The 12,490-nt window shown below is 41.8% G+C and overlaps 1 protein-coding gene across 1 annotated transcript in view; it reads left to right on the top strand.

Moving 5' to 3' along the window:
* dnah5 (dynein, axonemal, heavy chain 5) overlaps positions 1–12,490 on the top strand; it is a 112,541-nt gene that overhangs the window by 39,920 nt on the left and 60,131 nt on the right. The window contains exons 29-41 of the mRNA XM_062992632.1: positions 466–665; positions 1,487–1,640; positions 1,762–1,925; positions 3,041–3,197; positions 4,754–4,966; positions 5,061–5,285; positions 6,946–7,118; positions 7,890–8,068; positions 9,060–9,247; positions 10,328–10,522; positions 10,604–10,738; positions 10,828–10,935; positions 12,280–12,433. Coding sequence (XP_062848702.1) covers positions 466–665; positions 1,487–1,640; positions 1,762–1,925; positions 3,041–3,197; positions 4,754–4,966; positions 5,061–5,285; positions 6,946–7,118; positions 7,890–8,068; positions 9,060–9,247; positions 10,328–10,522; positions 10,604–10,738; positions 10,828–10,935; positions 12,280–12,433 — 2,245 coding nt within the window. The remainder of the gene's footprint in view (positions 1–465; positions 666–1,486; positions 1,641–1,761; positions 1,926–3,040; positions 3,198–4,753; positions 4,967–5,060; positions 5,286–6,945; positions 7,119–7,889; positions 8,069–9,059; positions 9,248–10,327; positions 10,523–10,603; positions 10,739–10,827; positions 10,936–12,279; positions 12,434–12,490) is intronic.

Raw genomic sequence — 12,490 nt, 5'->3', positions numbered from 1 at the left:
AGATTGTGCACTGTTGTTGGCATGGCTTGAAATCAACATTCCAATTAATCCCAAATATGTTTAATTGGGTTGAGGTCAGTCCTCTGGCAGGCCAGTTCTCACACCAAACTTGTCAACTCGTGTCTTTATGGGTCTTGTCCAAACTGTTGGCACAAAGTTTTTGCATTGTTCCCCAATCTAGTCGTATCCAATTTCCGATTACAATTCCAGTGTCACTTGCACCACCTCTGCTGACCAAGGAGAGTCAAACACAAGTGTCTTACACTTGAAGATGCTGACTGCTTTTTTTCACCTGCTGGTTGGTTATCACTTTAGGGTGCTGTGTCCTTAACCTTTGAACAAAATATATCAAAGGGGTGTCCAAATACTTTTGGTCATATTGTGTTTTTAACATTATATATGTAAAAGCTTACCAGTTAGCGCAGCGCATGTGGTCACCAGTGTATCCCTGAATGTGTACATCAGGATATCTGCATCAGCGCCGTGAAGGAGCGAGACATCGAGCAGAAGCTGAAGCAGGTGATAGCCGAGTGGGACAACAAGACGTTCACGTTCGCCCAGTTCAAAAGCCGCGGAGAGCTGCTGCTGCGGGGGGACAGCACGTCCGAAATCATCAGCAGTATGGAGGACAGTCTGATGATGCTGGGATCCCTCATGAGCAACAGGTAGGAACTGGTTGTTTCATCTGTGTTTATTTTGGAACATAAAATGCTCGTTTCAGGTCTCAGCACAGTATTTCTTGGGGAACTTTGACCTGGCCACTCCACATCACTATTTCTGTTTCTTTTCAGCCATTTAAATAGAACTTTGTACTGTTACATAACTCAATTACACCTCAATTTCAACTCATTCACAGACAACCTTCTCTTCTTCTTAAAAATTCTCTAATGAGTAAAATGTATTGGTCCCTCAGTAACACCAAGTTAACTGTTGAATGCTGGATTTGCTTTTCTCCTGAAATAATGAGACCCTTGTTGTTTTTTTTTATTTTGATTTGTCTGTCCAAAGAACATTAGCCAAAAGATTTGAGGATCACACAGGTCCTTTTTTTTTAAACAAATGAATCACAGGTGTTGTTATTGTTTGGGCAGTGGTTTTTATTTTGGCAAACACTGACCTTGGCTAAGATCTATATGGGCTGATGTTAAGCAGATCCATCACTGGTCCATGTTTGCTCAGTTGGGTAATAATCACTCTCACTGTGGTTCTGTAGATTCCTAAAGCTTTAAAAATGGCTTTGTATTTGTATTATGAATTATTATTATTTTAGCACTTTTAAATTATTGCACATAATTATACATTTTTGATGTATAAAATCATGGCATAGTGTTCCTGTGGAAAGTCAGCCAAGATGTTGGTTCTTTAAGTAAGATGTTGGTTCTTTTTCCTGTAATAGCACGATTTATTTTATGATCTGACATTATTCAGTGTTTTCACGTCACCTGTAATTACAGTTTTCCAATAACACTTTATATTTGTACACTAGGTACAACACTCCATTCAAAGCTCAGATCCAAAAATGGGTGCAGAACTTGTCCAACACCACCGACATTATTGAGAACTGGATGACGGTGCAGAATCTGTGGATCTACCTGGAGGCCGTGTTTGTAGGAGGAGACATAGCCAAACAACTTCCCAAGGTGCTTTACAGATCTACAATGTTTCTGTTCAGCCATGCGTATTATTCATATTAGCATTTCATATGGACGTATAATATAAAGTTTCTGCTGTGATTGATTTGGCTGTTTCTGCTCCGTGTAGGAGGCCAAGCGCTTTTCCAACATCGATAAATCCTGGGTGAAGATCATGACTCGGGCACATGAGATGCCCAACGTGGTGCAGTCATGTGTGGGTGATGAGACCATGGGTCAATTACTTCCTCATCTACTGGAGCAGCTGGAGATGTGCCAAAAATCTCTCACTGGGTATTTTACACTCTGCAACATTCTGCACTGTCTCTCGTATTTAGGTTCTGATATTTCATTTCATTTTCATGTTTTTACTACAGTTTTAGATGCCACAGTAATACATGCCAATATGGGGTCTTGGCCACACCCCTCACCCTGACACAGCCAATCATGTTCGTACTTAGACTGCACCACTGGGGATTTGAACACTGGATCCCAGCGTTTGTAGGCTAGTGCAGTTTAAAGTAAATTGGTCAATGAATGAATGAATGAATGAATGAATGAATGAATGAACATGTGAATTAATGGTTGGATAGATGGGTAGATTAATGTCTGGATGGCTGATGAATGAATGAATAAATAAATCAAAGGATTGACTAATTAATAGACAAGAGGACATGAGTGAGTGAGTGACTGAATGAATGAAAGGATTGACTAATAGATAAGAGGATAGGAATGAATGAATGAAAGAATGAATAAATAAATCAAAGTATTGACTAATTAATAGATAAGAGGACAGGAGTGAGTGAATGAATGAATGAATGAACATGTAAATTAATGGTTGGATAGATGGGAAGATTAATGTCTGGATGGCTGATGAATGAATGAATAAATCAAATGATTGACTAATTAATAGATAAGAGGACAGGAGTGAATGAGTGAATGAATGAACATGTAAATTAGTGGTTGGATAAATGAGTTTGTTTGGGATAAATGAGTAGATTAATGGCTGAATGGTAATAAATGAATGAATAAATAAATCAAATGATTGACTAATTAATAGATATAGTAAATAAACAAATGACTGAGTGAATAAATGAATGAACATGTGAATTAATGGTTGGATAGATGAGAAGATTAATGGCTGGATGGTAATGAATGAATGAATAAATAAATCAAATGATTGATGAATTAATAGATATTGTAAAGAAATAAATGAATGAGTAAATGAATGTGGATTTAGAAGTTTGTGATTTAATGTTTGTGATTTATTGGCTCTTCAGTGTTCTCTCTTCTTCACATAATAAGAAGAAGTCAATGCTCATGGTTTTGAAATAGGACGCCCACATTTATTTTCACATTCAGTATTTCATTCATTTATTCATCATTAAACTTTCATGTTTTGGCTGAAGGTATCTGGAGAAAAAGCGTCTGATGTTCCCTCGGTTCTTCTTCGTATCTGATCCGGCTTTGCTGGAGATCCTGGGTCAGGCGTCTGATTCTCACACCATCCAGGCTCACCTGCTGAACGTCTTCGACAACATCAAATCTGTCCGATTCCACGATAAGGTAACATAATTTCTGCCTCTGTAATGCCTTAACAGTATTGATCTTTTATCTAGGACATTTCATTGTCATGTTTTACCTCCAATTTTATGCTGATCAGGGTCACGGGGGGTCTGGTTTCCCCAGAATCACACACCCCAGACAGGATGCCTATCCATTGCAGGGCCTTGGAATGTGCAGAATGAGAAAGTTCCTAGTATGATTTGAGGAGGGCTAGCACCTGCCCCTTTCTGAAATGTGTGAAGTCACCAGCCAGCGTCAGTGTGTTCCTCCACTACTTGTGTTGTCACATCAACCAGACAGCAGAAATCTCAGTTGCATCAGCGATAAGGAAAAATCCTGTCCGACCTCCCCTCCCTCGGACACCACGAATTGTGTTTGTCTCAAAATCAGATTCACAAATAAAATTACAAAAAAATTAAATGTATAAATGTACAACCCCAAATCGGAAAATGTTGGGACAGCATGGAAAATTCAAATAATAAAAAACACAGAGTTTCTTACATTTACTTTGACTTTTATTTGATTGCAGACAGGATGAACCTGAGATATTTCATGTTTTCTCTGCTCAGCTTTATTTCATTTATTAATAAACCTCCATAATGTTGCCATTTCTTTTCACCACACTTAAAAGATGCTTTGGCACCGAGGATACCAAGTGATTTAGTGTTTCAGCTTTTATTTTGTCCCATTCTTCCTGCAAACACGTCTTAAGATGTACAACAGTACGGGGTCGTCGTTGTCGCATTTTTAGTTTGAAAATTCTCTATTGGGGACAGGTCAAGACTGCAGGCAGGCCAGTCCAGTACTCATACTCTCTTCTTCCGCAGCCATGCCTTTGTAATGTGTGCAGCATGTGGTTTTGCATCGTCTTGTTGAAAAATGCATGGACGTCCCTGGAAAAGAAGACGTCTTGAAGGCAGCACATGTTGCTCTAAGATCTCAATGTACTTTTCTGCATTAATGCTGCTATCACAAAAGTGTAAATGACCTTTGCCGTGGGTACTGACACAGCCCCATACGGTGACAGACCCTGGCTTTTGGACTTGTTGCTTGTTCCATCCTAGATGCCTCCGAGCCCAGAGAAGTCGACGCCGCTTCTGGACATGGTTAACATAACGCTTCTTTTTTCACAGTAAAGTTTGAAGTGGCATTTGTGCATGTAACTCCGTATTGTAGTGCTTAACAAAGGTTTTCCAAAGCAATACCTTGCCCATGTGGTTATATCAGCTATTGTTGAGTGGTGGTTCTTGATGCAGTGCTGTCTGAGGGATCAATAGCGTTCAGCTTAAGCCCTAAATTGCCCCCGTCCCAACATTTTTTGGAATGTGTTGCGGGACTGAAATGCAGGAATGGCTGTTTATTAACAAATGAAATGAAGTTGAGCAGATAAAACATGAAATATACTGTCCCAACTTTTTCTGATTTGGGGTTGTATGTATAAAGATAATTAATAATAAAATATAAAATGATAATTTATTATTTAATCAAAACCAATGAAGCAGTTCTTGGTAGCACAATTAGAACTGTTGAAGAGATCAGTGAACCCTGTGTTTCAGGTGTACGATCGAATCCTGGCCATCTCATCCCGTGAAGGTGAATCGGTGGAGCTGGACCGACCTGTGATGGCCGAGGGAAACGTGGAGGTTTGGCTAAACGGCCTGCTGAAAGAGTCCCAGAGATCTTTACACCTAATCATCCGTCAGGCTGCCCTTGCTATCCTAGATCCCACCTTCAATCTAATCGACTTCATGGATTCCTACCCTGCCCAGGTGACCAGGAGTGTTTAAAAGCTGACCTATCAAATCAAATAATAAATACATATTTTTTCTTGTGAGACAAACACTACATGTGATGTGTTGACAGGTGGGTTTGCTGGGAATCCAGATGATTTGGACGAAAGATTCTGAAGAAGCTTTGACCAACGCTCGATACGACCGGAAAATTATGGCTAAAACCAACCAGGCATTCCTGGAGTTGCTCAATACTCTGATCGACATGACCACCAAAGATTTAAGCACCATAGAACGAACCAAATATGAAACCCTCATCACCATCCACGTGCATCAGAGAGACATCTTTGATGACCTGGTGAGTGACACTTAGTTACGTTTAGTTCTCTGATTTGGTTTTTGTTTTGTATTTGGCCAGTTGTTTCAGTTATGTTCCTTCTGGAGCATTTTTATATTCCATCAACTTTCTGTAATGTTACTTTAGACTAAAATGCTTTAAATAAACCACTGCTACTATAACATTCCTGACCTTTGGCTGTAATTTAAGTTTCATTGCATGTTTTTGTAGTTTTCTACAAGATCAATTTTTTTGTTGTTGCATTTTACCCCCTTTTGGGACTCCTAGTGGTGACATGACTGACACACACTCCCTCCGATGTATGTGTAGTCTACTGATCCCTACTTATACACCCACACCTTGATGGATTTGCGCATGAGGCCGGTTTAGCGCACGGAGAGCCACGCCCAACCTCTGTGCTCCACCGCTGTGTAGACGCCCTGGGAAACCAGGATCCTTACACAGCCCCACCCCTCTGTTTAATCCGCTCATTTCACACCCTAGCAGACTGGAGGCTAATTTTGTCTGCTACAGGCATTAGCCAGTTATGCCTGCTAGAGGGCGCCCAGCCGAACGGTAGCAGAGCTGAGACTCGAAGCTGGGAGTTCAGAATCTCAGCGATGGTGTGCTAGCGACTTTTGTTTCTGTAGGGTTTCTCTAACATACCTAATACATACCTGTAATAGTTCTCTTAGCTAAATCTAACATTCCAGTTTCAATACCTGATTCAATACCAGTCTCAATACCAGTTTCAGTACCAGTCTTCATTTAAGCTGGTCCCATATTTTTCTGGATTGCCACAGCTGATGATTCTGATCTGTTCTTGGATGATGCCGGATGCCGTTCCTGACCCAACCAATTTTATTTTGTACGGGCCTGGAACTGGCACTAAGAGCGTGCTGACAAGTTTACCTACAAATGCTGTTCGGCTACCCCCTTCCCCGACCTGTGACCCCTGGGTCATTCGTGGCACAACCTGTAAATACCATGTCCACTCACTGTCCACTCTATTAGACACTCCTACCTAGTTGGTCCACCTTGTAGATGTAAAGTCAGAGACGATCACTCATCTATTGCTGCTGTTTGAGTTGGTCATCTTCTGGATCTTCATCAGTGGTCACAGGACGCTGCCCACGGGGCGCTGTTGGCTGGATATTTTTGGTTGGTGGACTATTCTCAGTCCAGCAGTGACAATGAGGTGTTTACAAACTCCATCAGCGCTGCTGTGTCTGATCCACTCATACCAGCACAACACACACTAACACACCACCACCATGTCAGTGTTACTGCAGTGCTGAGAATGATCCACCACCTAAATAATACCTGCTCTGTGGTGGTCCTGTGGGGGGCCTGACCATTGGAGAACAGCATGAAAGCTGGCTAAAAAAGTATGTAGAGAAACAGATGGACTACAGTCAGTGATTGTAGAACTACAAAGTGCTTCTATATGGTAAGTAGAGCTGATAAAATGGACAGTGAATGTAGAAACAATGAGGTGGTTTTAATGTTATTCCTGATTGGTGTAAGTACGAGCGTCACCTGCTTCAGTGACCTGCTTGTGTCTTGACTCATTGCTTTCCAATTTTAAATGTTCTTCCAGTGTTTGTATAGTGCTACCAGTGTAAAATAGGTACACGAAATGTTCTTCTAATGCTTAAAGGTCTTCTCTCTGTGTCTCTAGTGTCGGCTGCACATTAAAAGCCCCTCAGATTTTGAGTGGCTGAAACAGTGTCGCTTCTACTTTATCGACGATTCAGACAAGATGATGATCAACATCACAGATGTGAATTTCATCTATCAAAACGAGTTTCTGGGCTGCACCGATCGCCTCGTCATCACTCCACTCACAGACAGGTAACCTTTAAATAAAGACACAGTCAATCTGTATGTATTGACTAGGGATCGAACCCTGGATCCCAGCGGTAGTGGGCTTGTGTAATTTACCACTGCACCATCTAAGCATCCTGTCAGGATATTTATTCATTGTCTGTTTTACCATCGCTTTATTCTGGTCAGGGTTGTGGTGGCACTTATTTATTAGGCAAAGGTAGGAAAAATCCCAGACAGGTCACCAGTCCATCACAGGGCACACACACACATTCACACACAAACAACAAAAAACAATTAGAATGTGTTCAGTCATTTAATGATTCTTGAATTCTTTGATTACATTGGTCCATCCGGATGATCTTCCTTTTTAGCCTGCTGTGACAATTTGGGTTTCATACCAACCTTGGCAAAGAGACCACTGTTCCATGCACTTTGTTCTTATGGAAAATCATTTGTACAGATGATCTTAGGAGCTGAAGCTGCTTAGAAGTGGCTCCTGCTTTCTGAGATCTCTGGTTGTAATTCTTGTAGCTCAGTCTGATGGTCAAATCAACCTGCCCCTTCAATGACTTGCAAGGATAAAATAGGGCAGGTCACAATATTATTAAATAATCATCCATATACTGTAGTTGCTGTCCATATGACTCTGACTCAGTGAAGTTTCAGAAAACTCAGATTTGTGAAAATAAGGCATGAAATATCTCATGTAAATGTATGTGAACTGTACAAGCACTTCTTCGTAGTTGTCTAGAATCTTCTGGTTCTACAGTTCACTCACTTATCTTCATGATGCAGGTGCTACATCACGTTGGCTCAGGCGTTAGGGATGAGCATGGGTGGAGCCCCGGCTGGACCAGCCGGAACCGGGAAGACAGAGACAACAAAAGACATGGGCCGTTGTCTTGGAAAATATGTGGTGGTCTTTAACTGTTCTGACCAGATGGACTTCAGGGGACTCGGCAGGATATATAAAGGTAAAAAACAGGGTTTGGTTTTTATTTTCCAGTGTATGTAAGTTATAACCGTAGAGGTACACTGTATGACAAAAAGTAAGTGGACACTCCAGGGATATTAAGTTCAGGTTTTTCAGAGACGCCCATTGTCTACAGATTGATAAAAAATATTAGCATGAAATTAATGATGTGCCTTAAACTTTGTGGAAACCTTTTGGAAAAGGTCTTTTCCTGTTCCAGCATGACTGTTCTTCTGTGTACAAAGCGAGATCAATTAAGACGTGGTTTGATGACTTGACAAGTTGATGAACTGGAACATCAACTGTTAGCCAGGCCCTCTTATCCAACATCAGTGCCTGACCTCAAGTGCTTTTTTGATTGAATGGCCGCAGATTTTCTCTTTTTTTCTATTTTAGTTATGCATTTTCTCCCATTTTCTTCCAATTTGGTGTAGCCAACTTGTCTTCTGCTGTTGGAGGATCCCTGATTGCAGTCGAGGTGGGTATATTGCTGCTCATGCCTCTTCCGACCCGCTCGGAGTCCTTTTTCACCCATGCATTCTCCACCCCCATAGTCCGGTCATTCCGCCCTAGCAGAAACGTGTCTGCTGCAGGCACTGCCAATTATGCCCGCTAGATGGTGCCCAGCCGACCGGTTGCAACGTTGAGTTTCGAACCGAGGAGTTCAGAATCTCGGCGCTGGTGTGCTATGGTGTGCTATGGCCACAGATTTTCACAAAAACACTATGAAATCACTTGCAAATCCTTTCCAAGAGTAGAAGCGCTCCATATTGATGCTAATGGTTTTGGAATTGGATGCTCAGGGATCAGTTAGATTATGGTCAGGCGTCCACTTACTTTTTGCCAATGTTGAACAGAATTTCTTTGGATTCCCTACACATGAACTTATGTTCTATCTGTGTTCTATCTTGGCACAACTTTAATTAGCATCACATTCTCACATGTTTTCTGTTGAGTGAATAAAACCGAACCCCTTTCTTCTGTTCCTGAAGGTCTTGCTCAGTCGGGATCCTGGGGCTGTTTTGACGAGTTCAACCGAATTGAGCTGCCTGTGTTATCCGTGGCAGCTCAGCAGATCTCCATCGTCCTGACCTGCAAGAAGGAGCGTCGCAAGAACTTCATCTTTACTGACGGAGACTCTGTGGAAATGAATCCAGAGTTTGGCCTCTTCTTGACCATGGTGAGATTTGGGCGTGGGGTGATATTTAGTGAAAATGGTTACTTAGGGCAAATCCCTAAACTGGGACTGGTAGACTGGGAATTTTAGCTATTATAACTGGCTACAGCTGGTGACTCCTTTAGGGCCACATAAATAGCACTAGGTTGACTGGATGTATTAGTCTAAGCCACATGTGTTACAACATCTGCTCTGTACATACCTCAAAAATTTTGGATACCTTTTTATCAGTCAGGTATATAGTTCCAAGTACAATGTACATGGAACAGTGGTCTCTCGGGCAGGTTTGAGAAGGAAATCCAGTCCTTTTGCTGATCATTATAATCAAATGTAATTCAAAATTACCAAAAATAATTGTAACCGAATACAGTGCAAGCAATTGAGGGTTAGGGGTCTTGGTCAAGGGCCCAACAATGGCAACCTGGCAGATGTAGAATGCCTTTATTTGTCATATATACATATACCAGTGTACAGTACAACACATTTATTTATTCGCATGTCCCAGCTTGCTGTGGTCAGAGCACAGGGTCAGCCACTGTATGCCACCCCTGGAGCTAAGGGCCTTGCTCAAGGGCCCAACAGTGGCTGCATGGCAGAGCTGGGATTAGATCTCTCAACCTTTCAAGTGATAGCTTCTGAAATCTCTACCCACTAGGCTACCACTGTCACTTGTAAAGCTTTAATGAGCAGCCTTGCAATTACTAGTTCAGTACCTTAACTGCTGAGCTTCCACTGCCCCAGACAGGTCTGCCACACAGTAAAAGCTGCTGTTTCCAGTCAAGCAAGCTTTACATATCATGATTGCTGTGTTGAGTTTGGTGTCAAAGAACAAAAAAAAAAAACACCTTTGATATAAGACTTAGTTAGATGATATAGTTAGATGACACTAAGATTGAGTTATTTGGGTATGTTTGGAGGTGAAAATTTGAGGCTATCAAACCCAACAACACTGTACCTACTGTATAATGCATAATGCTGGTAGTATAATGCTCTGATTTTGTCAGTTCACATCTTTACATTGACCATCACTGACCAATGTATCTATATGTCACTCTGAAGTATTTTTCATCACTCTTTGTTCAGAACCCTGGATATGCTGGGCGTCAGGAACTCCCCGAGAACCTGAAGATCAACTTCCGCTCCGTGGCCATGATGGTCCCCGATCGGCAGATTATCATCCGGGTGAAACTGGCCAGCTGTGGCTTTATCGACAACATTGAGCTGGCCAGGAAGTTCTTCACTCTGTACAAACTGTGTGAGGAGCAGCTCTCCAAGCAGGTCAGAAGCTTTGTCATGATTCTTAATCCTCTTTTTTTTCTCCTGTCCTACAATTTCTTCACGTTCTCTATAATCTTTCAGGTTCACTATGATTTCGGACTGAGGAACATCCTGTCTGTTCTGCGTACTCTGGGTGCTGCCAAGCGCGCCAACCCCAATGATACAGAATCTACTATCGTCATGAGGGTCTTGCGGGACATGAACCTGTCCAAACTTGTAAGAACATTAGCCTATAAAAATGACCATGTACTATAAGCAGCCATTGCTAACTCTTTATTTAAACCTGTCTATCTTCTCGCTGTAAGATTGATGAAGATGAGCCGCTGTTCCTCAGCCTGATAGAAGATCTATTCCCGGGAATACAGCTGGACAAAGCAGGATATCCTCAACTCGAGTCTGCCATAGAGAAACAGGTGTGGTTTACTTGTGTCAACACCATGGTATGTGATACACTGTACATACACCGACCAGGAATAACATTATGACCACTGGCAAGTGAAGTGAATAACACTGATTAGCTCTTCATCACGGCATCTGTTAGTGGGTGGGATATATTAGGCAGCAAGTGAACATTTTATCCTCAAAGTTGATGTATGAAAAATGGTCAAATTGTGATGGCTAGACGACTGGGTCAGAGCATCTCCAAAACTGCAGCTCTTGTGGGGTGTTCCCGGTCTGCAGTGGTCAGTATCTATCAATAGTGGCCCAAGAAAGGAACAGTGGTAAACCGGCAACAGGGTCTTGGGCATCCAAGGCTCATTAATGCACGTGGGGAGCGAAGGCTAGCCCGTGTGGTGATCCAACAGACGAGCTACTGTAGCTCAAATTGCTGAAGAACTTAATGCTGGTTCTGATAGGTGTCAGAATATACAGTGTATTGCAGTTGCAGGCCTGTTTTGGCAGCATAAGGGGGTCCAACACAATATTAGGAAGGTGGTCATAATGTTATGCCTGATCAGTGTACACTACATGGAACACTCCCAATAATTTTTATATTAATGTGCTAACAGGTGTAATAAATCAATTATATAAAAGGAATTATATGCTTCCAATTTGCAGCAACAGTTTAGGGAATGCCCTTTCCTGTTCCAGCATGACTGTGCCCCTGTGCACAAAGCAAGCTCTATAAAGACGTCAAGCTTGCTTCTGACCTCAGCCCTACTAAACAGCTTGAGAAAGAACTGGAACATCAATCGAGGCTTTCTTGGCTAGCATCAGTGCCCAGCCATAAGAATGCTCTTTGACTGAATAGGCACAAATTTCCACAGATATACTTTAAAGTCATGTGAATAGCCAAATAAATCTGAAAGGATCACATTGAGGTCACTCTATTTTAATACCATTTGTTTTTAAAGGCACAGTTGTAGCCTAGCCGTTAAGGTACTGGACTAGTAATTAGGTCACTTTTTCAAACCCCACCACTGCCAGGTTGCCAATGTTGAGTCCTTGAGCAAGGTCCCTAACCCTCAATTGCTTAGACTGTATACTGTAAGTCACTTTGGATAAAAAAGTCTGATAAATGCTGAAAATGTAAATGTAATATAAGATGTCCATCAAGCTCATGGTCAGGTGTCCACATTCTTCGACCTATAGTGTATTTTTATATTTTGAAACCCCCGCAAAAATGATCTCAAATTCCAAATTTTATGGACAAAAATGTAGGTCCTTCAATTATTCAGTCATAAAAAGACTTGACTTTTGACCTCAGCTGTGTTTTTTGCTTACTGTGTGTGTATATGTGTGTGATGGTGATGTAGGTCACAGAGGCCGGTCTTATTAATCACCCCCCCTGGAGACTGAAGGTGATCCAGCTGTTTGAGACTCAGCTCGTACGACATGGCATGATGGCACTGGGTCCGAGCGGAGCCGGCAAAACCACCTGCATCCACACGCTCATGAAAGCCATGACAGGTGAAAAGCACACGACATGCTGACTGATTTAAAGCTCAATATGCAAATAAATCTCAA

The sequence above is a fragment of the Trichomycterus rosablanca genome, chromosome 3, assembly GCF_030014385.1.
Source record: "Trichomycterus rosablanca isolate fTriRos1 chromosome 3, fTriRos1.hap1, whole genome shotgun sequence".
Lineage (NCBI taxonomy): Eukaryota > Metazoa > Chordata > Actinopteri > Siluriformes > Trichomycteridae > Trichomycterus > Trichomycterus rosablanca.
Note: the sequence above shows the minus strand (reverse complement) of the source record. Positions and strands in the feature narration are given on the sequence as shown.